Raw genomic sequence first — 25,958 nt, forward strand, 5'->3', positions numbered from 1 at the left:
TTCGGCTTGGGAACTCCTTTGACAGCACACGGAAGCTACCCAATGAACAAATGAGCATCTCACGTTGTGAGAGATGCTGAGCTATCTTCTCATGCTCACGTTTTCATAGTGAAAAATATGTAGTACAATTTTGATTCATGTTTATTATCCATTAAGTTGTGGGAAGAATTTTTGGAACATCAAATATTGTATATTTATGGACTGGTTTATATTTTCATCATTTTCAGAGAAGCTCTCACGGGCGCTCAAGCTCCTTGGGAAATCGTGCAATTGAGTTCCAATCTGTCGCCAGGGAATCTGCCTGTGCCGTAGTTGTCAAAATTATTGTTGCAAATGCACGCATCCTTTGGAAGACAGTAGGAAAATTGAGAAAAAAACATCCCAGTTGAAACTCAAGTATTTTTTCGTGGTACAATTTGCACTGTGTCCCATTTATTGTAGTGCTTCTTCAGGTGGTGGAAAGTGTGGAATATACTCACGAAAAAACATACGATAGCTTGTTTGCGGTGTAAACATGTCCGATGGTCAGGAAACGGTCCCGGAAGGCTGGGAAAAGCGTACCAGCCGTTCCACAGGTTTGGAAACCGAGTGAAATACATTCTGCAAACCAACTTAACGATGCATTCTTTTATTGCAGGGATGACTTATTATCTTAATGTGTACACCAAAGAATCCCAGTGGAATCCACCTACGGCACCCGCGGAACCGGCTAACACGAACGTAAGCGTGCGTGGTCGTGATGTGATGAAAAACTTGTTTAAATTCAGTCTCTTTCATCCTCTTCAACTTCAGGAACCACATGAGGTGCAGTGTGCACATCTGCTTGTGAAACATAACAAATCCCGCCGGCCGAGCTCTTGGCGAGAGGAAAACATTACGCGCAGCAAGGATGAGGCGCTGGAAGTACTCGAATCGTACCGCAAAAAAATTCAATCCAACGAAACGACGCTACAGGAGCTGGCACAGCGATACTCGGACTGCAGCTCGGCCAAACGCGGCGGCGACTTGGGCATGTTCAAGCGTGGCATGATGCAGAAACCGTTCGAGGATGCTGCGTTCGCACTGAAGGTGGGCGATATGTCCGATATTGTCGATACGGATTCGGGCGTTCATTTGATTCTTCGGTTAAAATAGACAGCGCATTTGGTGGTACGGACTTTGTTTCGCGGGCACGACCAGCACAGAAAGATTTAAAGGAACAAAGCAAAAACAAAAACAAAACACTAGCGGGTTTCTTTTAATTTCATATCGATTTATATTTGTGTTCACTTTTCTGTTTGCATTATGCACACCTAGCAGTGCACCGTGTGTTCACCCACACTACAGGTTTAGTTTCTCCGCCAACAGTTTAGCGCCCGTGTGCTTCTGTGCTTTTAGTTCCTTCTTGAGCGGTACGAGCTTCTTCCTCAACATTTGCTGCACTTCTTCGGTGGAATTTTCAAACGCTAGCAACAGTAAAAACGAAGCCCTATTCTGGGTAATCCACGCTGCCGTTTGCTCTACGGTCAGTTCCTCTACGATTGCAAGCCCAAACTGTGAAACATCTTCATCGCCAAGCTGTCGTTTTTCCTGATCTTGCTTGATCATTTTCTTCAGTGAAATGTGTAGACCGGCGTGCTCGATGCCGCTTATCAACGGATTGGCGGCCAGTTGTTTCTCACGATTTGCTGCCTGTAAAGCAAAACAGTAACAAACGCAATAGGTAAACGTAAGATCATGCCATACCGTCACGTACGACACGGGTTTTTACACTATCGTATCAGAAAAGCAATAAAATTAAGCCGAAACTTACTTTCTCCTCCTCAAATGGGCTCTTTTTGATTTTCTTGATCTTTCGCTCTGTTCCCGTCGCAGTGGGTTTCACGTTTTCTTTTGGCTTTTTATCCGCCTCTATCGAAAGAATCGACCCATCGAGATTGATTTCATTCTCGTGCACCTTCCAATCGGGATCGCAAACTACCTTTGCCAAGGCACGATGCATGCGGGCCAATTCCTCTCCTTGGACTGCAAGAAAATAGGTGGCATTTTATTGAAGAAGACGTGGTGTATATTGCTCGTTAAGATCAACTTACAGTTTTTTAGTATGGCCGAAGTCAAAAGGGCTGTGTGACCACCACGCAACCAAAAGCTGGGATTACTTTCCAGTTGCGTGCAGAAGCTTTCCCTCGCAGCAGCCAATACCTCTTTGCGACGTATTTCCTTATCCTTCTTGCTGTGCTCCAGGTATCCGTTTAACTGCTCGATCTGGGCCGGGTGTAGCAAATTTGTGTTTTCTGGTGTGAAAATCCATGCGACCACCTTCCGGCCCCATTCACCACTGCCAACGATCGTTTCTATCTGCTCCATTATGGGGTTGATCACCTGTTTGCCTAGCGTAACGGTATCGTCGTAACAGTTCAGTATGCACATCACCAATCGGTGACCATGCTCGTGTATGGACAATTTTTCGATGTACGGTTTCATGGCCTTGAGGGCAGCTCGTCGATCTTTCACGACCGAGTGCAGGAAGCAGTACATTGCCGCCCCAGTACCGTCTCGTGTGCTTGAAATGGACGCCAACAATGGTAGGTACAGTTCAATTACTTCCGATCGTTCCGTGGTGCCTGCTTCTTCCAAGAATTCTGCCAGCAACGCGTGAAGCAAACTGTTGTCCGTAAGCTTCTTGTTTGCTGCTTGCAGTAAATGGGCTTTCACGGTGCTCAGCACACTTGTCTTCATGTACGCGTTCGTTTTCCAGCAGTCCTTCATCGAATGCACGGTGTGATCCTTGTCCAGCTTGAACAGCTCGGAGTAGAACGGTTGACGCATGAACCTGCGCTGTTCGTTCGTTGCGTACTCATTGTACGCGGTGTCTACGATCGCGCTGGAAAAGGTGTGATTAACCAGTTTGAGAACGTCCTTTATGATGGCGTTCACGACACGGGCCCACAGTTGCTTCGAACCGTTCTTAAACAAGCTGGTAACACAATGATGACCATACTTTGACGTGGCCAGATCAACCAGGGTAGGCATAAGGCTGGCGGCGATCTGATCCCGGATCTCTTCCGATGCGTTCTTGATCATGCACTGGATAACGCGAGCAGTATCGTGCGAGGTGGCTATCTTCGCGTACGCATTCTGCTTGCCAAGCAGTTCGTGCAGTTTTTGCACCAGTTCTTCCTTGCCTTCGGCGTTCTTCCGTTTCAATTTTTCGTAAATTTTCTTCGCACTCATACTGAGCTCGTACAGATCCTTCGATTTGCTCTGACGACGCTGCTGCCGCAGCTCCTTCTGCTTCGCTTTCAACCCATTCCAGTACTGTTTTTTCGATTCTGCCGTATTTGCAACGAACGGTTTCTTTTCAATCTTCTCGCCCGGCTTTCCAGCGGTGGTAGTTTTCTTCTGGAATTTCGCTGCAGGTTTGCTAAAGCTCGATTTTACCACACCGTCCTTTTTCAGTGTTTTCACTTTCGGTTTGTCGACCGGTTTGGTGGTGACCGATTTCTTCAGTTTCTTTACTGGTTTATCCGAGTCGGACATGGACACTGTGCGTTTCTTTGTTTGAATCATTGTAGTACTTTGCGTTGGAGTGTAGTTTTATAATTTTCCCCAAAAAATGCGGTTTCTAGCGGCTACGATCAACAAAAACACGTTTCTTGTGTGCCACGGTACGATGACAGTTCGTTGACAGATGCCATGTAGAACGGTCAGTTTTAGATGAACGTTTTAGATCAGTTGCGGAACACAGAGAAATGATTAAAATGCATTGTTTTGTGGCACAATGCATTAATAAATTTAAATTGCAACTACAAAACTTCAGAGTTACATGATGAAAGAGACTACAATGCTCTAATATGATCATTTTATTTTCCAGAGCTCCACTGTCAGTCTTCAAAATGGAGCAACCTCCCGTCAAAACAAACGTCACCGTCACCCTTCCTGTCTTCCACTCAAACGCTCGTTAGCGATGTCCACAAACAATAAAAAAGGAAGGGTGAAGGAAAATTGAACGGGCAACGCAAAATTCCTGCCAAGCATTTTACCTCCGAACTTGTCGTGCGTGTCACACCAGTGTTCTCTCGCGCAAACTAGCACGCAGCGTTGGCCGAAATCCACAAATCGTTACGGTAAAGTGTGAAATTACCAAGAATAGAAGCTAAACAACTGGTGGAGCATTCAGAAGCAAAAGAGAAACCATCGCGCTATTTGAAACAAAGCAAATTGCGATCGGGTCTTCTAGTACAGTAATAGCAGAACAGCATCCGAACGCGAGCTTGTTCGCCTGATGCTGGAGTGAATGGAAGGTTTTGAAAACGTTCGACAAAGTGGAGTAGGCGATGCAGTGGAGTTGCGTTGACATTTAGCACAGTAAACAACGGCGGGTGGTTCGACCTACGCAGAGAGGGTTAAAAAAACGGTGAAGCATTTGCACCCCTTCCAACTCGTTTACCACTATTTCCTCAAATCAAACAATTTAGCCAAGTGAAGCAATTAGTGCATCTTGTTTTGGAGAATTTTGGTCCACTTTTAGGTGGATGGTGAGCTAGTGAAATAATCGTATGATGGCAAGCGAAAAATAATTCGGGTCAGCTGGTGAAAATGGTGCATGCAAAGGGTGAAACATAGTGTATTTTGTTTTTATTGTGTTCCGTGGGTGTGGAATCGAAGCGGGAGACAAGAGATCTCCATTTCTGCTGGGCATTGAAGGGCAGAATCTACGAATCGGCTATCCTTTGGTGTTCCTTTTTGCCATTCCCCAGCCTGTCCCGTCTGTGGAAACTGCCGCAGCAGCATCAGCAGCAGTGGTGCAATGAAATGTGATATCGTGCAGCACGAGTGGATGAATCGTGTCGTGCATCATCTTTGCTTCTTCTGCTGTGATAAACGGTGATCGTACGTGTGTGATAAGCGTGCAGTGTGTAGTAGACCGGGCAGTCCCGTGATGGAACCGAGCCCTGGCAGCAGTAGTTCTACCGTGCCCGGAGGTGGTGGAACGGGGGCAGTGGTGGGCAGTAGTGCTGGCGGTAGCGGTGCTGTTGGGGGTAGTGTGGTAACGCGACCCCCCATTACAGCACTGTTTCGCGAAATTCACAAAAACAGCTGGCTCCGACGGTTGAACAACGACAGCAGGCGACCGTCCGTACTGACCAAGGTATGTAATCGAGGAGCAGGCCAGCAACATCAGGAAGGGAGGGGAGAAATTACCAGTTCCTTGGAGGGTAGGGCTGGGTGGAGGAGGTTTTTGTTTTAGTTGAAGATAGTAAATCCATACCATGCACCGCGTTGTCGTCAGCGGTTGTTGAATGAGTTGTTATCTATTCGCCTGGTGCTAATTGAATAAGTTTTCATAACACAACGCCATCACAAATGATGGCATGCTTGGATAATACCAGCCAGAGCTTGTTATAAAATAAACATTAGTTTGTACGTCACTGTGCGCTGCGGCTACTTTGATGCCAATTGGTGTGTAAATATTTACAAAATGTTTCACATTTTTGGAGGAATTATTTTCAGTGGAAATATTCTCATTGTTTAGAATTCGAATTGAATTGATATTTTCTGTGAAGAATAATGACTTTCATGAACATCCGCCGCAATTAATGCATTAATGATGTGACTAGTAAACTTATTCATTATGTTACTCAACAAGCATTACAATCGATCATGCGATCATCATTCGATCGATGCGATCATGACCTACCGAAAAAGTCCTCCTCTGAACGCAATCGCTTTCCTCAGTCCTTGTTGGACGGGGCATACAACAAACACCTTCGAGTCAATTCAGTCAAGGTTCGCTGCTCCTTCACATTCCTGATCGATGGATGGCCGAAGTGAGGTCATCGTATAGTTGGGACCAAAAATCCTTGTAAACATCTTCGCACTAAAGTATAACCCGAAGAGATTCCTCATACTTGGACAATTTTTTTAAGATTACACGATTAGTCAATTTATGTGTAATTCTATTTGTGATGAAAATCGTTTAAAATAATAATAAATTTGTCATAAAATACAATCTGATTAGAAATTTTTAATAACACTGATGTTGAAAAAACCCATCGAGACATTCTGTATGTTTAGAAGATAAGGTTAATGCTAATAATATAACATTTGGTTTACATCAAGATAAAGTAATACTTAGGCCTTTAGTAACTGATTCATCAGTAATATGCGTTGAATGTAAATCATGCATCATAACTCAAGAAAGCTGATATGTGAGAACGTAATAATTTGTTATCAAACAATGGGTTTGAAAATCGACATTTTGTAGCTGTTAGGGCAATTGTGACATTTTTGAGGATTTTTTGATATTTTTTTTTGCATTTAAGTACTCCGTCTCTGATTCCATTCTTTCCCACTTCATTAGAACGCTTATCAAATGTTTAATTGTAACACTGGTGCTGTTACTTCTGTATTTTATATAAAACACCAAGGAGATAACAGTGTAAATATAAAAACAACGTTCTGGAATTTGAAGTTATTTTTGTAAAAAAAGAAGAAATAAAATATAGAAAAAAAGAACACGCTCACAAGACTATTCGTCATTGCTCGGGCAGTTTGTCCGCCACCGTCAGTCATTGTTGTGCATGAGGCACAACAACAAAAAAAGACCCTCTGGGGTCCTCCAACCAAACGAAAGGGAGAGATTTTAAACTGCGCGGAGGAAAAAAAACGTCCGATCCACACAGGGATTTGTCATTCAGCATTCCAACACACACACACACGCGGAGGGTTTCCTCTCCTTACCTTCCTATCTCCCATCTTGAAAACATTTGCGCCATTTGTCCACCGGAGTCACGCATAATTCCGCGCATATCACGTTTGTAGGTCGCTTCACCTGGTAGTGGTGGCCGATTGTTGCCGATTGTGTGTTACCGTCCGGAGGATGCTTGCGCTTTTTTTTCTCTTCTGTCTCCCTATTGTCTTCTGCACACCCTACACCCTTTTCCGGGGGGTAGTGACTACTATGTGAGAAAGTGGTGGCATTGTGCAGCAGTGGAATTGTTGTCAAAGTACGGTTGGCAGCTGGTTGGTGGGAGCGAAATGCGATCACCTTTTCGTTTTCCACCCAGAGCTCGGTTGAGATCCCTGTTGGAGTTTGCGGACTAGTTTGTAGGCTGTCACCTTGAGCTCATCATCATTATGATTGTGATCTGCGTTGGAAGTATATGTATCTTTTTTGGCAAAGAATTTAGTGCATAAAGTAGTGCTTACTTTTCCCAAAAAATAAATGGAACCGATCGTGATCTGCTACTTAGACATGTAAGGAATTCAGCCCCTTGTAGACGCCTAGATCTCCCGATCGTGATCGTGAGACACATTAGAGTATTATTTACATTTTCCCACACGCCGATTGTGTGTGCGTTTGGTGAGATTTGTCGATTTGTGGCACAACGCCACGTTGTCGTGGCTTAGCCCTTGTTACGCACAAAAACAATTTTTGGTTCTCCCCATACAATCTCCCCACAGCAGCACCCTTTACAGTGGACAGATATTTGTCTTTTGTTTTCGAAACATACAGGCACACCATGCATGTGGCCTTCAGTTGTTTTCCAACTGCTGTTTTGCATCTGTAGCGCTGGAGTGTGCTGCAGAAGGACAGCGGTGGCCCTTCCGACGGTTTTCAAACCGAACCCCGTGAGGGAGTTGAACCGATTTCCCCATCCCCATCCATAGGTCATTGATGGGAATTCGGTTTTGTTTCGCCAGCGCCAGACAAAGGGGCACCATTTTTTGAGCAATAATTTATTACCTTTCCGGTTCCGGGGTGCCCTTACTATATTTAATATAGACCCCTCACTTCGCCCCCGTTTTGCCAGTCTGACATGGTGGGCGTCGGATCAATTGTGTCAAGTGTGTCTAACAGGGAACACCGTCATACAGCACTCACACACCATCAATCGATCGTTTACTGGGATGATTTTGGGTGGATTGAGTGCGCAAGGTAAATGTGCAGTTATACCGCTTTCGATTGATGTGTTATGCACGTGGCTCGCCACGTTTGACCCCTTTTGCCATTCCCCTTGTGGCGAAGCGAACGTACCGTGTGCGCCTCGTGTTTAAAAGTTTGTCCCGACACAAATTTATTACGGCAATTGGTTGGTGCGGACTGGAATTGAATGGTTTCGTGTGAGCTTCAAAATGTCAGCAAGTCATCAATGGAGCAAAACGAAACCCGATGTATTGCTGGTGGTGGTGGATCGGGAAATGGTTTGGAAATGTACATTGAATCACAATTGGATATAACATTGCTTGGTGGTAGAATAAAAATTTATTGGACAGAATAGCTCGTGATGGTTAGGTTTGGTGCCTGAAGCTCCTGAAGGTGTCGTTCGTTGACATTCGAGTCTAATACAGCGCAGAATGTGGATCTGATTTCGATTCATACAGGAACAACGACTTTGATTACTCGTTTTTTTGATTTCTTTTTAACATTTTAAACCTCAGAAAATGTTTTCTCTACTATTTCTGATAGCCTTTGATTTAATATACTCCGTACTCGGAGACTTAGTCACCTCTGCCAGATCATTTGGCTATGTGGCACACTTGTAGTAGTATTAGGTCCTTAGGCAATGATCAGAAGGATTGTATTAGTCATTTTTATTAACAAAGCTTCCATGGAGATTATTTAGTGGTATAAGAAATATTAAAGAAATTAATCTTGAAAATTAATTTGTATGAAGTTTTAGTGAGATTGGTGTGTAACTGTTACCTTGAAGTACTAACGGTATTTCAAACGTTTCTTAAAAGCCAGTACAAGCAGTCCCCGAGATACGCTATTATAGCGGACCGCTATAAACCGGGAAAAATCCGCGTAACTCGAATTTCCGCATAAGTCGAATCCTGGTGCAATTTCGTTTATACTTCAAAGTCACAGAGTCGACTTTCTTCTCTGTACTTAATTTATTCGCCGAATCAGGAGATTTTTAGAAAGATTTCATTAAAATAAGTTAGAAAGAAATGTTTTATAAAACAAAACAGGTTATTCAAACCTAATTTTAAGCTTTTTGCTTAGATTTTGTGCTATAAACTAGCTCATGTGTCAAATTTCCAAAACCCGCGTATCTCCGAATCCGCGTATTAGAGGAACCGCGTATCTCGGGGACTGCCTGTATTGTTAAAGCAGTAATTTTTAATTGATTCATTACTTTAAATATTAGAGACTTATGGTCTAGAAAATTCTTGATAAAAATACATTAATTTATTTCTTTTTCAAGTGATCTTTCTAATGACCACAAGCCACTCTCAACGCAAAACCGCCATTACCAAATCCTGCGTATAATTAACTATTTTAATAATAGATTAACATCATGCCTCTGTCTAAGCCTTCAAGTAAACATGCCCAAACCGGCTATTTTCGGTATGCTTATTTTTTGTTTTTGTTTTTAATTCCCCCAACTCGATCGAATGACTTTCTGATGGGTTCGACGCGCGGCTTCGTGAGGCTCCGTGGTTCATGCTCCCGTTTTACTTTACCGGACCAATGGAACCTTAATCGTACGATAGTTGACGATCGTTCGTACGCCACGAAAAGTTGTTCCCACACATAAAGCCGGTTCCGTGAGCTGAGTGGCGCCGTATGCGTATGGAAGGTATGGTGGTGGAATAGTTTTTTTTTTGGCAGTTACCTCCATGGAACCATGGTGGGCTAAAGATTGTGGGTATAAAGTTTTATTAAAGTCGTTCGTCTTACTAGATAGACGAACAATGGTTGCATGTGTTGATTTTCAGTCAAGGTTACGCGCGGAATCGGATTAAGGAAAGCGACAGTGCTGTCGCTGTTGATCGCAAATCGAAGAAGAAGTGAAACATCTAACACGAATACGTTTCAATGCGCAACAAGACACGCTGCTTGACGATAAGGCCCGCGCTCTAGTGGATCGTGCCACCGGATGATGATGATGATGATGATCGTTTGATGGATTTAGATCCTTACTGCCGGTTACGGCTGGTAAAAACAGTAATGCTTTAATCACTCGCAGTTAGTGATACCAATTTACGACACACGTTTCGCGCTGCCGTGAACGATGTGCGTGTCTGAAAAACAATCCGCTTTTAAACCGCTGATTGGACCAAAGTTTTCATTTCGGGTATGAAATGGAACTCAATCGTGCTGTAATCAATAGTCCAAATTACCATCGGCGATGGAAATGATTGAGCAGAGATAACCTTCCGTAATCAGACATATTGTTAGCGGATTATTATTTATGGTTTTAAGATATACCAGGCCAGGTCCGTTCTTCCGTTGATAAAAAAATGGTTTGGTGTTATTATTCTGATTGTTGGGGCCATGTAGCGGTGATGTATTGGAAGCGGCGCCGATCTTCATACAACAGGATCAATCCAAAATCTCATCCGGACCAATCCTGGCAGGTCTGGCTATCGGACTATGGGGAATAAAAGTCAAAGAAAGCCAGAAATTGCAGGCCTAGATCCCTTGAGGTTGTTGTGCCGATAAAGAAGAAGAAAGAGTAATTGTTAAATTAACAAACCGAACAGACGACATTACGGGATTGATTGGGTAAGACTTAACGGTACGTACACAGCGATCAAAGCATTGCTTATGTGGCTTTAGACAGCACAATTCCATGTTGTCTTCGCCTGATGCTTTACGTACATCCATCAAACTAACCGTATTGTGATTGACAAACGTTCATCGCAACTGTCACAAGCTCAAGCCCCCCTATAAGGCACTCCGGCCACACAACCTTCAGTGCAGTGCCGCGGAACATTGCATACCACGAATGTTTGGCTAATACGAATGGTAAACTGTATCGAAACAGTGCGCCGCTTTACGTTTCGCTCGGTCGGACCGGTTTGTAGCCGAGCGCTTGCAAATCGTCCCCAAAATCGTGGCTTAAAATATTATTTAAACTCGTCTTTGTCTTTCTCCGCCATTGCCTTGAGCTGTCGCGAAGGCTGCGGCAGGTTTCGTTCCCTTTAATTTGTTATTATTCAACAAAAGCGGATATGGCATTGGACACGGTTTCTTCACCAGAGATTCCGTCCAGTAGCGGGGGCCCGGGCAAGGGCTGCGTGAAGCTAATGAAACAAATTACCATCGCGCGTAACTTAACAAACAGTCGGGCGTAGAAACAAAAGCGCAATTTTCCAAAATAAAAGTAAAACAAAAAAAAACTATGTATACATACACCCGAAAGCCCAGCCAGCCGCCATGGAATTCGGAGTGCGGTAGCGTGAAGAAAGCATTTAAACATATCAAAAATGTTGATCTCTTTGCATCGAGTCGAGCGTGACGGGCACCGAGTGTGGAGAGGAACCGTGGGTTAATGCAAATGCAATTGCTGCATGCGCTTGGCGTGTTTGGCAATGTGTGAAGGTGTGAAGTGTGTTTGTGTTTGTCCACAGTTTGTTGCTGCGGTGGTGGCCAACGCGAAGAAGCGTTAATAGCACTCGAGCAAGTGAGTGAAAATATAATTCAATCGTCATTTCGATTGAAATAGATCATCCAAACAATTGTGTTTAATTGGGCTGTGGTGTGAAGCCAAAGACCTCCGCATCCAGCATCGCGTAACTCAAAATAAAAAAACTCTAATGCGCCACCGGGGGTCCATTATCAATTTGCTATCAAGAAACGTTGCGCCAACCTGGGACACACTTTCCACGATCAGCTGGATATTGTGCGGGGTGCAACGATCGTTGTCGATCGTTGTCGATCGTGCGACCATATCGAACAGGTGTGTGCAATGTTGCACACCGGCGTGACGCATGCTCTTTCACCTGGTGCCAGTAAACTCTTTCGGCATTTCTACGAGCATCGAGGAGAATAAAAAACGTCCATCGGTTACCGTCTCCAGATGGCGTAGAAAGCAACTGTTAAATGCTTACCATCTGCTCGATCGGTATGTTTTTTTTAGAATAGAAAACAAAAAAACCCGGAGCTAGTCGCGGGATGTTGCGTTGCGATCGCCAGCCCAAAACCAACGGTACGTGTACGGACACACCGCGACGGATTGTCCTAAACGAATCGCAATTAGAGCGTGGTGTAATAAAACATACCGGACTTTGCAGGGCGAGAACCTCGTAGAGGGGGCAACTTTGGGTGTTGACTTGTTGCAGTCACGGGGTAAATATTTAGAAACACGCTTAGTAACTTTGGCTTTGGAAGAGAGTCGGTTTAGGTGGCACGTGGCAAATAGTTTATAATTTATGGAGTTTATACATATTTATCAGCTTTTCCGGTATACATACGCTGGATTTTCATTAGTATAATTTTTCTCTTTACCGTAACCACAACCACAAGACGAATATTTAATTTTAACTCTCTCTTTTATTTTCTTTACAATTGCTAACACTAATTTGAGTAATTTATGTTTCCATTTTCTCGTTTTTTTTATAAAAAAAATCTCCTTTTCGATTGAACTGAAATATTATTCGTTTGTACTTCTCTTGTTGACATGTTTATGGTGATCTTGACAGAAAACTACCGTTCCGAATTACACTTGAAAGGATTTGTTTTTATCTTGAAGTTTGGTAAAGAAGAAATGATTTATGCATCATGCTTAAGCGAAATATTGGTAACATAATTACACAAACCGTGTCTCTAATGCTTGTTTCCTTTTCCTTCTTGTTTTCCAGAAACCGGATCGATATTGGGTGGTGTTTTGTGTGCACGATGACTGTGAGGCATTCCTAGAGGGCTACAGTGACCCACGGCAGGCCCCATCGCACGCCCCGGAGTGGGCACTATCGCTCCAAACCGTCCAGCACGTCTCGCACGCCCTCGTGTCTATAGAGCAGGAGTTTGAATTTGTGATAACACTCGGCAGCGAGGTGGCCCGCTTCAATGCAAACACCTGGGAATGTATGCAGGAATGGGTGGAATGTTTACGTTCGAAGCTGCGCGAGATGAAGCTGCTGTCGCCGAAGGAGAATTTGTACTCGCGCCTACCCGAGGTGCGTCCACCGTTGGCACCGACGCGCGATCCAACCTCCCCACTGCCGGCGACGCCTCCCGTACCGGCAGCAATCGTGCCAGGCATCGAGCGCGTTCAACCATCGTCCTTGGTACAGCAGCAGCATCACGGCCACCATTCGAACTTGGTTGGTGTAAGCGGACAGGCGACCTCGCTACCATCCGGGCCATCTGGTTCCGGCATGGCAAGTGGTACGATCATCTCTAACACCGGCACAACAAGCTCTATTTCATCGTCCTCATCATCCGCATCATCCGCATCGTCGTCATCGGCTTCATCGTCCTCGAACGCCTCAAACTCATCGGGAACCAGCTACTCATCAACGCTCACATCCATATCGAATTGTCCCAACAGTGAACGAGTGAGCGCCACTGGCCCACCGGCCATGTCCAACACGTCCACGCAGAACCTCATGAACCTGCTGTCGAACCCGCTGCAAGCAGTGAGCAGTATTAACGCACAAACTAGCAAACCACTGTCGGGCACCGCAACCGACAGCATATCGCTCGGATCATCCTCCTCGTTGGTCTCGGAAGAAGAACCGCCAGAGGAGCAGCTTAAATGCAACATATCCGCATCGCCTCCGCGCGATTCACCCCCGAGTTCCAGTTTGCCGAAACCGCAAAAAATAATCCACAGGGAGAGCGCGGGCCATAATGGTGGGGCCGCGCATCATAATCATCATCCGGTGGTGACGCACGCATCTGGCACATCGACCACAACTTCCTCGCTGGCGACCACGTTCGTTACCAACGTGCTGGCCGATCCATCCGGAACGGCCGGACCATCGTTGAAGCGCACCATGATCGATAAGAAGCTGCTGCTCGACGTAAGGCAGAGTCCCGAACGGTCCGGGGCTACTGAGTGTGATGTTGGCAGTAGTGCCTCCGACGCCATCAATGGTCACACCAATGATGGTAAGAATGTCCATCCCACTACTTCATTGTCCACTAATTGTCCTCAATTAACGACGATGCGTCCGGTCACACACACACGCAAATATCGCTTAAAGAGGCGGGTCGCCACTCCCTTTGGGAGTAGAGGACAAATAAGAGGACCGATGGTTAAGGTATCGTTCGAAAGTTTAAAGCACTACCACCCCCGTGTGTTTGCTAGTGGGTGCGTTAGTCATCACAAACGGTGAAAGACCTATTGGACACTCCATAGACGGTGAATCAGAAGCCGCACCGCGTCTTAATTTGGTGACACATTTACCTTCGGTCAATACACGGCATCAATGCTTCTACGAAAGCATCCATCGCGGACTGGGGGAGTTCTCGCGAGCCTCCACTCATGTACGGTGTACACAAATTTCCCCAACGTGCGTGCTTGTTGAGCAATCGTCGCCTTCTTCGGTGGGGATTAAGCGCTGATTGACGAACCGGTTGCTAATGCATATTCTGCGGAACGATAAATTCGAGAAGGAGAATTCGTCCCAACGGACGGAGAAGTTTGTACAATTAATTTGATTTATGATGAATTGTTGCGTAAACAATTTTAATTGTTCAAACCAACATTTTTTTTTCGCTTCACATCTAAAGAATAATGTACTAATTGTTGTAGACATAGCCACACATATTAGCATACCGTACTACGCGGTCCGTAATTTCCCAAATTTGAATCATTAACGGTCTTTGTCTCGCTGTATCGTGTCAGCGATTGCTTGCCGGGGTTTGCATCATAATCGGTGCATCATTAGGAACCGGTCAACAATGGGATAGAACTGTTGCCTGCTGATTGAACGATATCAGATGAAAACAAAACACTCACAAGTGGTAGAGGATGAGTGTTTGCCGATGTCACATTATTTGCCCACCTTTAGCTACGATTTGCTGTCGATGCTAAAGTGTTGAAGGTGCTGAAGATACTTCTAAAGCCTGTCGCTCGCTATCTCTCGCTTCCGAAATATGCATGCAAAAGAGTGTCTCTGTGTGTGGTGGTGAAACGGTCATTTTGGGGATAGTTTGTTCGACGCTCACGCTTTAAACCACTTCACTGCGTCACGCGTCCCCTGCAATGTGTCCACTGGAAAGAATCAACTTTTGCACCGGAAATGGCAATGCCCCCGTCATCGGCAGCGCTTCGGTTCTGAGACCGTTCCGGGACCAACACAGAAGGGAAAACGGAGGCATCGGTGGCAAATATTTGCATAAATGTTTCCCGTCTCTTTTTTGCCGTGCAGAAGGAGACATGGAAAAACGGGCAAAACAGCACACACAAAGAAAAAAAAAATTTAAAGTCGGCGAAACTTCCGCAAAGATGTTGAATGGACGTTTCATTCAGGAAAAGTTTTATTGTCTCAACAATGTTTGATGCAGTCGTTTTTTTTTTTCTTCAATCTACTCCATTTTGCTGTTGGTATGAAAATAATATTTTCTTGTATTATTAATAGAGAGTAGAATGTTATGTTTAGTGTCACTTAAACTAAAATAATCTTAAACGTAATAATACGTTCCAATGAATAATGCAATTGCGGCAATGACTTGACGGTGGCCGTGAGCGTTTTCCGCGTCACAGTAGACGGAAAAGGACTCGAATGAACCTCCGCAGAATGAAAACAAATTAAATTTTTCATTAGCAAAATAGTCCATTTTTTATGGCCGAATGCCAAAACCAAGCGACACTCACAGCCAGTCTGGACACAGAGCGTACAGACAAGTGGTAGAGCAGACTCACGTCGGTTGGTTTTTTTTTCGTTTCTTGCTGTACCGGCCAGCATGGGTTAGGGCGTCCAATTCATTCCCGCCGGTCCCGTTCTTTGGGGAGTGCAATTTTTGGCTGGACACAGCAGATTGAATATCCCTCGGTATGTGGCGAGAGCGTTTTGCTTGTTCGCATCTCTAACTCAGAGTGGGAGACGCCCAAACGCTGACCAAGTAACACTTCGACCTGAGGCATCTGGTTGTAGTTTGCCGGGCCTAGCCGTGCTTTCGCTGTGCTGCTTTGCTGAAAATGAACCCATTTCGAGCGTTTCATTTCCCTTCCGGAACGGAAGCGTACTATGGGCGGACGTGGGTCAGCAGGTGCTTACGTTTGGCGAAATGTTTATGATGAAGGTGTTTCGATGAGACCGGCGGATGGAAAATATCACAATCCGATAGAGAGCGAGAGAAAGAGAGGGAAAGAGAGAATGATAAAAGTTAATTAAATCTAGCATTTCTCATTTCCTTTCCAATTTTTGACCTTTTTCCTAACCGGCGACCCGTCCGGAGATTCTAAGGCCTTCCGCACGACCGTGTGTCTAATGTAGCGTGTTTTTAATTATGCCAACTACTATACTACATCACTTTCAGCGCTCCCGAACGATGAGTCGTGGTCCAGGCAGCCGCAACAGAACGGATCCAGCAGCAACGGTCGCAATGGAACTGCAACTGTGGTCAATGGTGGCGAATCGACAGTATCGTCACCATCGATGCTAACAAAATCTGCCGCCATCTGTATCGGGTCACCGGCATCCAGCGGAGCAAGGTAAGTTTTGCGGAGCGTTTTGGTGCAATAGCACCTCGTGTTTGCGTGAGGGCACACGCCCTGGGCGTTGTTAAACCTTTTTCGTGTTACTACGAAATCAATCGAACCGAAGGGACGGCAAGGCCTCGTCGTGATGGAAGATAAGTTCAATAGAAGTAATTAAACGTTCAGCGTTACTCAACCTCGTGGGGTAGTATGGTTGTTGTTTGGACGAGTCAACGCCCTAGTGCTGGTTTCTGGTAGCCTTCAACAGATAGAAAAGGATAGATCGATGTGAATAGCTTCAGTGCTATTTGGCTTATCATCCGCTAGGTCAGAAATATAATTCTTGAAATGGTATGGAGATGATCTGTAGAACTTCATTACGATACTTACGTACTTCAAACGTTAATAACGGAACTGATGTGTCCAGATGATAGTAAAGTTTGAATAATGACCGTTGTTGTTCATGACTTATCGGTTAACCATTTTTCCGACTTCATAACTTTGAAATAGTAGATTTCTTATGATTAAATTTCTTCTTGACACGCTCAGCATTAACAAGAAAATGAATTTCTAGTTAGCCATTTTAAGGGCAACCATACGCCCAGTAAATTCTGTATAAATTTTATGTGTTAAGTGTTTTATGGTAATTTTATTTTCGATTTTAACAATGATCGATGTTAAGAAACACTGGATATCATCATGACTTTGGTCGTGCGACATTAGACAGTTTTATCCAACTGGGCAGACACGCGCCTCTACCCAACAGAACCGAACACAGAGGAGGAAAATCCGCAACCGATGAATTCAATGCAATCGTAGAAAAACTAAATAAAATTAGGCTTCGTTGAGTTTGCATTACCATATTGACCAATGAGAGAAGAATTTCAACAATTGTAAAGCGAAGAAAGACAGTCAAAGGTGTGTCTGGTGTTTGAACAGAATAGCGCGGAAGTGCAGTAGGGTGTGTCCAGTGATGGGAAGCGATGGTGTGCACTTGCCTTCTGTCACTTCGCTACTAAACTCCCCCGGTGACGATAGGTTGCAAATCTGCAACTCTAGCTCCATTTATTTGCACATGTATTGAAATGGTGAAGAAGGCAAGCGTTGTGGAGGAACCTGATCAGTTCAAACGCAACTGTCCGGGTGGGTGCATCGGTATCGATAAAAGGGCTGGCGAATAGGCGAATTCCGTGCAGCGCTCGCCATGTGCCGAGCTGATGGATATTGAACCGGTTGAGAAGAAATGTTGACTGTTAATGTGCTCTAGAGTGGTTCGGGGTGTTACTATATTTGCATTTCTTTCCATCTCGCATCCATCGCACTGTCTAGTGTGAATGAAGTACAAAAAAAACGGGCAACGAGTCTTGGTAAGTGTGACGCATCGATGCATCGTGCACAAACAATTAATCTCTCAAGAAACTGGTTACAATTTAATTTTATTATTAATACACAATATCTACGCAACGCGATCGGCGTTAACACTAAAATTACACTTGAATTTACAAACATAAGCATCTCCTGTGAGCCATAATTAAGATGGTGAACAAATAACGCTTTAGAAGCTCCCGCGCGTTGTCCATTTCATTCTTCCGTTTGTTCCACCGTCAGTATTCCTTCTTGAAGCCATCAGTCATCACTTCGTGGGCGTTAATGGTGCTGTGGCCGTTAATTCACTATCAAGGTCAATTTATTGCTGTTCACTGCCTTCACTCGGTTGCTGAAACCAAAGGTATATCTACATCACCGGTCCCTTGAGTTCCTGCTGTCCGCTTCCCCGTGTTCCGAACGATGGTTTCATCGTTGAGTGGTGTATTAATTATTCGAGCGACGAAGGTTCCGTTCCGTCGCAGCGTTTTGACCGGTAGTTAACGTCGCTGGAAACGATCGTCGACATTGCTTCACCAATCGTTGTGAGACGTCGATCAGATGAATTCCACCGGCAGTTTGTGTGCGTATTTCGAGTGCCTTTTCACGCACGCGAAAGTTAGCGTACAGTTTGGCAAATTTGCGCTCCAGGTAGCGTTCGATTTCCGTTCGGTCGATGAATCCGCTCGGCTGGACGACACGTTCCGATGTTTGCTCGCTAATCGTTTGACATTCGACCGTGCACGTAGAGCGAGAATCTTGTTTCTGGGACACTTTCGCGCGGATGCCTTCCAGCACGATCGTTAACCATTGGCGATCGTCGGGGTGTAAATTTTCCGAAGGAGTCGGTAGAACCATGTCTGGATTTTCGATAATTTCCGGAACTCTGAGCAGCAAGGCAGACCGAAGGGCATCCTGAAGCTGAATGAGATAGTGTAAATCGGTCTGGGCAGGCACACAGGTTCGCTTTGCTGGTGCATTAACCTGAAGTGAGCAGATATCTTCGTCCGTATGTTCGTTCAGTGTTTCGAACTGCTTGACCAGATGCTGCAAAGGTTCGAATGGACCATCGCCCACAATCTCGGGATCGTTCTGCAACAGCACCTCGAGCGGTTCGTGGAGCAGGTGTGGGAAGATGAAGGGATGCGTTAGATTGTCTTCAAGGAGTTGCTGCAGGAGTAGTTTAGCGCAACGATTTCGCAGAGGTTTCTCATCTGGTGGCGTTTTGTTGAACCGTTCAATCCACTGTGCAGTTTTCCTGATGTCGAAGGGTTCTTCCAGGTTGGGAATAAGATTGCGCAACACTTGCAAACACCGCGCGTATTCTTGATCGAGCGATTGACCATAAAGATCCGTTTCTCCGTCCACGTCCATAGTTCCACGCTAAAGGCTGCAAAAATAAACTCAATTGCTATCAAAATAAAACAATTGTACGTATTTCGCGCTGTCAAGTTCGGTTGATAAAGGTTGCTGCTTACTGCAAACGTTGGCAAATGGCAACTAGATTGGTTTCTAGACGTATGGATGTTCGTAAGCTACTTAACAATTAAATATACATGACATTTTCCGTTTTCCTTCACAGAGCGGAACCGAAACGTACCCGACGAAAAATATCTCCCGTCGCTAGTTCATCGCCACGATCACCCACGGTAGCGAACGGAGAAGATCAGGTAGCGAACGTTACCATCATACAAGTGTCGAACAGCGCCAATGGAACGACTCCATCGCCTACAATCACCACTGCTTCTTCGCCGAAGCCGCCAGTGTCTAGATTTAACTTCCCGAAAGCAAAACCGTCGATTATTACCCCGACCACAGTAGCGACCGGTGTGTCGACCATCATAACGGATGACCCTGGACCCGGTAACGACCATAACTATAAGAGTAACGTTCAAATCATTCCGTCCAACGTTGAGTATCCGTCGAATGGAGATCAACTCGTGCAGCCGTCTATCATCGCGTCGATAAACGAACAGCAGATCACAACGGTTACAGTGCCGAACGTCTCGCAATCGGTCCCGATCCCGAGCTCAACGGTGATGTCTACGCCACGAACACAACCAAGCGCACCGGCCACCGTGCAGGTCGCTGTAGCAACGTCCTCCACACCGATCAAGGGACCGGAAAGTAATTTCGGCACCGTGACACAGATTGCCGTAAATTCGTCATCGGCCACTGGCGATGGGCCGGGTGTCAGTAAACCGATCCATTGTCAACCACCAGCCACCCAACAGTCGTCATCCAATAGTCAACATTACGAGCAGGTTTTTCTAACCAGTTCCGTGCAGGTTACGTCCGGAAGCGTACCAATAGAGGCGAACTTTGAGGAGCAGGCAATAGTATCCGTCGCGCCGATTCTGTCCAAACCAACCGGGAATAAAAGCAGTAAAGTGCTACTGCTCAGCAGGCAGTCACGCTCGTCTAGTCATTCGGATATTCCACTTCCCGCGAGGTTGGCAATAAAGGGAACCCGCACACACGAAATTGGTGGTGGCAATGATAAGGAAAATCGTGTACAACACGATAGCATCATTGGAGGTAATGTTGCCAGCAGTGGTACGGCTTCCACATCCAAGCAAGGATCGGTTCCGACTGCGGGCAATGCAACTGCTCCGATCCATCTGACCGGGGGTAGCCCTTCGAAACGACCGGCTGTAGATCGAAACATCTATACACCCCATCCACAACGTGCTGCTGCTCCACTGCTACAGCGAGGTCTAACGGAGCTAGTCTTAAGTACAAGACCCGCCGCTACCTCGGGGACGGATCACTCCGCAATGGGTGGACGTGGCCGAAGAGCACCGGTGGAGCACAAAATCCGGTCTGAGCATTTACCGCCGGAACAACGGCGTCGCAGCTCATCGACTTCCGACGCACGGCAGGAACATTCGGCGCGCATCAATGGAACCGGTGCCAATGGTGTTGGACCCGGCCCGGGACGATTACAGTCTCCACCACAACCATTTCGCCCTCATCATCAGCTGATGAATGTACCGGAGGGAAATCAGCAGCTAAACGGAGGTACTAACGGTGTTGGACATGGTACACCTACCGGTGGTGTTGGCGGTAACCGCAAGTTGACGCTACGCGAACAGCAAGTTTTTCAGCTGCGCCGTGAAATGATGCATCCGGGCGGTGTACGATTACAGTTGCGTCGGAAGGACTGCATCAACTCCATCGGGCTGGTGGATGCATTCGGTGCCGTCTGGGTGGCAGGATGGAAACAGAAGGAACATCCGGTTCTGTACAATGCGCTCCACATCGGTGATCAGATGATCAGTGTGGCCGGTGTTGCGATCATGTCTGCAGCCGATGCACACAAAGCTATCCGGGCAGCGCCGGGATTGTTTGTAAGTATGAGAAACCCCAAATGCCCAATGTTTGCTTTAAGAAAAGTCGAATAACAAGTTGTTTTATTGTTAGGTTGAACTGATCATTCGTCGCGTTCCGTTTGGGCGGGTTTATGCCATTCGACGCGAACTCGATGGACAGTGCTTGGGACTTATACGAGACGGCAACACATCTACGATCGTGGACGTTGTACCGAACAGTTTAGCTGCACGGCATGGGTTGCCCCCGAAGGTAATCGATCGAGTGAAAACATGTGGCTCTGTGTACTGATCTATTTTTTCTTATTCATATGTCTAATTGCCCTACAGGCAAAATCTTGTGATGGATTATCGTTGACATTTTGGGTGTTGACGGAAATCAACGGCAGGCCGTTAAATTTATTCTTTAAGGAGAACGAAATACGCGATCGTTTAAATGCAGTCGGACGAGATATATCGATATTGGTACGTACGAACATTGGGGTTTATATTCGTTGAATATTATTTACTAACGATTATGTTGCGCATTTCCAGGTACAACCAGCAGATCTGGTTACGAAGCTGAAGAAGCAACTCAAATCTCTGCGTGGCCACAAGGATTTTATTGTGCAATAGGCAATTGCTAGCGACCAGTACATCACCGAGGATCAAAACAATAGTATTAAGCAGGCAATTTATATCGTCCGTCTACTGTTCGCACGAGAAGAGTAAGAAACTTATTGAGCAGAATTGTAGAAAAGGGTGGTTTTCTATACAAATAGCAAGGCGTAAAGCATGTATCTGAAGAGACTCGAACTTTAGCATCCCATACAGTGACACTTTTTCCATTCGTAATTAAAACACTAATGCGTAATGACTGTGCGGTGTGTGCTTAACACATGTTACTACTGTTTCTACTACCATAATACTACTGAATTTTTTACACCACCATCCAGGCATCACACGTAATGCTGTGGGGTGTTTTTGTTACTCTACGTCCGGCATCACCACCATTAACTACTTACTATTGTCCCGATTAATCAAAAACGTATCTCGTATATTATCGTAAAAGTAATCCACTATTGAACGGTGCGAATCGTAACGCATCGTAAGTCATGTTGAAATAACCTAAACAATGTGTGATGATGTTTCTCCGTACGGTGGTAGGTTGATGCGCATAAGTACGCGAATCGCAAGCGGGAAAAGAATGTGCAAAATTTTCCTCTCCAGTAAACGATTAGTGCAAATTTTGTGAGCTAGAACTTAAACGACATTTACGTAAAAAAAAAACTGCTGACTACGATGGCGGAGTGGTTTTCGTATCGAATGAATGCCAAACGAAGCTGTTATTTTGCAATGAGTTTTCCTTCTACGTGCAATGTAGGCCAATTTAGAGGAAGAATTTTGTTTACCGTGTTTTTAATATTCGATCGAATGTATTAGTAAATTTTGGTACGTTAGAGAAAGCAAAATTTTACTGTTCCTAACCAAATTTATTGCTTGGTGCTCATTCGCTCCGGGAACCACTCCGCAAGGTAGAACAGGATAGTATAATAATGATCACTCAACTGCAACAAAGGAAAGGTAAACAAAAAGGCTGTAAAACTAGCACAACTTTGTGTGTGTATGTGTGTGCGTGTGTGTAATCTTGCTACTTTCTTCTCGTCGGTATATTATAATAGTCGAGATAAAACATATATAGCAAGATCTGCGACGAAGGGGGGGAGTTGTGTACAGTTGTATCACACATTGTAACGTAACACGTAACTTTTCTTCAAAAGGCTGAGAAACAAAAGGGTAAACGTATACATATGCTTATGCGCATTTTGCGACGTGGTAGTTTTGATATTAAATATTAGACAAACAGATAAACTGAAACAGACAACAAAAAAAAACATTAAACCTCATCGTTTAGGGAAGAAAGGCCATCGGTACTAGTTAAGGGATTGGAAGGCACTGTTTCTAACCCTAACCGCAGAACACTAGGAATTTCTTTCATTCGGTAGGGGATCATTCTTTAGAACATTTTTACAAAACAGAACTAAAAAAAAACAAAACAAGTGATTCTTGATATAAGATTTTAGTGATGAGTGTGTGCTCAAATAGTCGTGTTGTAGTGTTGAAATTAGCGTGTTCGGTTCGTATAGGAAAGCGTATAAATACAAAACCAGACTAAATAATCCAACGGCATGGAGGAGTTTTGTTTTTTTGTTTTTTAAAGTAGGAAAGAAATCCACTTCTAATCTCTTCGTGCTATTGCCGTTCGTTTCATACTTAAAACTGGAAAGAAACGATTCTTTATCTCATCACCGTTCAAGTTGCTTATGCACAGATTGTTCCAGCGACCGCACGAGACGCTGACTGGCGCCATATTCGGTAGTTCACATCGGTCCGGTTCAACTCGGAGTAGATCCAGATAGGCAGCCGATTGGAAATGACCCAGAGATCACCGTTGCTATCAATCTGCGGCCGTTGAATCCATTAGAAAAAGGAGAAACGCGAAGGAGAAAAGTAAGTAGTTCACATCTACCACTCACTCTAAACTGTATGCAAATTCTGATTAACACAAATCTTTTCGCAATTAACTCACCCTCAGATCTGCCGGATAAATCATCTCCTCGTTGTCCAGATGCACGATGCCATGGTTTTCCGGTGTAAATTGCCGATGTGTGTTCCAGCAACCGATCGAATTGCGGTTTATTTCCGCATAGAAAAGTGTCCCCGTTTGGCGGTCGTACGCATGGCTGGAACTTTGCGTGTTCGGACCACGGGCACCGAGATGGTGAAAAGCTCTACCGTATGCACCGTTTCCAAGGCGCGCTAGCGTTTCATTCTGCAGAACGCGATTCGATACAGCGATTTCGCTCACCGAAGCCATCGCATGCAAGTACACGGTACGTTCGGTAGTACTGTTTTCCCACCGTCCACCGACAGCCACGGAGAAGATACCGTCGTACCAGGTGAACTGTTGCCCGGCGATATTAAAATCACCATACCGCGGTTCGAAGGAAAAGTAATTATGCTCGAAGCGCCACATCCGGCTTTCATTCAACCCGTACACGTACAGCCGACGCCACTCGTAATCGGGAATGTACGCGTATGCGCGGCCACAGTCTACCGCATCAACGTCCACCTCGATGTTCGGTATGCCGTATCCAAATTCAACCATTTCCGGCGGTATTTCAAACCGTCGCACACTGCGGTTAATGGTCAAATCGATAATCCACAGAGCGGGCCGCTGCACCTGACGACCAGCACCACCCGGATATTCTAGGTAACCGGTGTCGACGAACCACAGCCGATCGCAACGATCGACCTGGGTCCGGTAGACCGAGATGATCCGCTTTGGATCGGCAGCAAAATCGTTCTATAAAATTGAGATAAAAACACGCTACTTAACGAAGGGAATCACTGAAAACGGAGCTGGTTACAGTTACCCGCAGTGTGTTCACCAACAGATTCGGATAGGGATCGAGCGTAGGATCTTTCACGGAGGGATTGCGTGCCATGTCGATAACGTTCAAGGTGGCCGGTATGCCGGGCCGTCGTCGGGGTATCGTCACGTACAGGAATCCTTTGTGATGGGTCACTCCCATCGGCAGGTTTCCGTACGTATTGTACTTATCCTCACCGGACGCGACAGGATCGGCCGAAAACAGTACATTTTGTGATGCTACAAATAGAGAGACCGTAAGCCGTTTCAATTGTACACTTGCGTTGAGCAACACATTTTCACACAAAGGAACGTTTATGCCTACGATCACTCTTGCTGCCGGAGCTTAGCTGTGCCCATTGGTAAACGAGTTGAAGCTTTTCCGCCGATGTTACCTGCAGTAACTGTGCACTTAGTAAAGCTACCACTGCAACAAGGTAAAACACTGTTAGTTTACTCATCGTTGCCTCAAACTTCTGCCCTAAGACAGTGACTTTCGCTCGAGCGGTGTTGACAGTGACTAAAGAAGCAGTTGCCGGTTTTGTGAATGCCTTATCTTCTCCGCGCCGGAAGAATATTTCGTTATGCGCCTCGGGATCACTTCGGTTCGGTAAATGACCTTGGGGGAGATTACGGGCGACCTGTAGACGATGGAAAATCCACGCGCTGGAAGATTGGTGGAAGCGTGTGTGCATGTGGGTCTTTCTTGGGTTTTGATGCATTATTACACAATGTGCAATCGCTAGCAGTGTTTGGCAGGGAGAGTACGTTCCGTTTTGTTGGTGTTTTTAAGCTGTTTTATAAACATTCGGGCTGCTATTTAGGAAGGTCGCTATATTAAATGTTTAATAATAATTAAGTTTCCGTTGGGGTAAATCTGAATGTAAGCTGAGTTGATCATTTCAGAGCTGTAAAACAGATAATTACATAATGAAGACACAGAGTTTCATACACCGACCGCAGAAGCATAAATGAGTAGACATAATAGCGTACGACTAAACAACAAGCAATATCCAGGAATCTCAAATAAGTTCGAGCTATTCCAACGGAGTATTAATTATATCCTTTAATATAGGTATATAAGCAATCCAGGATGTATTTATTAGGTATCAGCTGCTTTTGTTTAATGAACTTAAAAACGGTCAGTGTTCTTACTTCATTGAGGTAAAGATCGGGTATGATCTTCTAAAATGACGGAGCCCCTTTTACAGTACGCTACTTACTAGTCGTAAGATCGAAATGCACTTATGGAGATACACATTCTAATAACCCCCAGGATGTTAAAGGGAATAATGATCAATTATTAAATTATGGGACCTCATACTATCCCCATTTTGATGGCCATGTTACCAAGAATCGAATTAAATGAACGGGTAAACTCTCTTGCAAATAAAGTAAGAGTTAACAACACATTAGTTACAAGTTTCTATCCCTTCCCATTTCCGAGGCATTCCCGTACATCATCTGTATGCCAGACGCATCAAC

At 45.1% G+C, this 25,958-nt stretch overlaps 4 protein-coding genes across 5 annotated transcripts; 2 read left to right on the forward strand and 2 right to left on the reverse strand.

The window, feature by feature from the left end:
* Positions 1 to 296: 296 nt before the first annotated feature.
* Positions 297 to 1,255, forward strand: LOC128299875 (putative peptidyl-prolyl cis-trans isomerase dodo). Of its 2 annotated transcripts, none has more exons than XM_053036001.1 (3): positions 297 to 575; positions 638 to 741; positions 793 to 1,255. In XM_053036001.1, the coding sequence occupies exons 1-3, from the start codon at positions 515 to 517 to the stop codon at positions 1,132 to 1,134; spliced, it is 507 nt and encodes a 168-aa protein (XP_052891961.1). In that variant the 5' UTR covers positions 297 to 514; the 3' UTR covers positions 1,135 to 1,255. The 2 variants fall into 2 exon arrangements, with proteins under 2 accessions (XP_052891961.1, XP_052891962.1); XM_053036002.1 differs by having other exon boundaries at positions 300 to 575; positions 638 to 720.
* A 65-nt stretch (positions 1,256 to 1,320) lies between these two features.
* On the reverse strand, positions 1,321 to 3,654 carry LOC128299874 (protein penguin). The gene is made up of 3 exons (XM_053035999.1): positions 2,073 to 3,654; positions 1,793 to 2,004; positions 1,321 to 1,671 (listed from the first exon to the last, which is right to left on the reverse strand). Exons 1-3 carry the CDS (start codon positions 3,547 to 3,549, stop codon positions 1,321 to 1,323), a joined length of 2,040 nt encoding a protein of 679 aa, XP_052891959.1. The 5' UTR covers positions 3,550 to 3,654.
* A 1,267-nt stretch (positions 3,655 to 4,921) lies between these two features.
* LOC128309607 (mucin-5AC) lies at positions 4,922 to 23,143 on the forward strand. The gene is made up of 7 exons (XM_053046040.1): positions 4,922 to 5,131; positions 12,577 to 13,831; positions 16,208 to 16,382; positions 19,315 to 21,082; positions 21,156 to 21,314; positions 21,392 to 21,526; positions 21,596 to 23,143. Exons 1-7 carry the CDS (start codon positions 4,922 to 4,924, stop codon positions 21,674 to 21,676), a joined length of 3,783 nt encoding a protein of 1,260 aa, XP_052902000.1. The 3' UTR covers positions 21,677 to 23,143.
* A 219-nt stretch (positions 23,144 to 23,362) lies between these two features.
* LOC128298013 (L-dopachrome tautomerase yellow-f2-like) lies at positions 23,363 to 24,940 on the reverse strand. The gene is made up of 4 exons (XM_053033741.1): positions 24,799 to 24,940; positions 24,478 to 24,713; positions 23,631 to 24,407; positions 23,363 to 23,503 (listed from the first exon to the last, which is right to left on the reverse strand). The coding sequence occupies exons 1-4, from the start codon at positions 24,932 to 24,934 to the stop codon at positions 23,363 to 23,365; spliced, it is 1,290 nt and encodes a 429-aa protein (XP_052889701.1). The 5' UTR covers positions 24,935 to 24,940.
* Positions 24,941 to 25,958: the final 1,018 nt, after the last annotated feature.

This window comes from Anopheles moucheti, chromosome 2 (assembly GCF_943734755.1).
Source record: "Anopheles moucheti chromosome 2, idAnoMoucSN_F20_07, whole genome shotgun sequence".
NCBI lineage: Eukaryota > Metazoa > Arthropoda > Insecta > Diptera > Culicidae > Anopheles > Anopheles moucheti.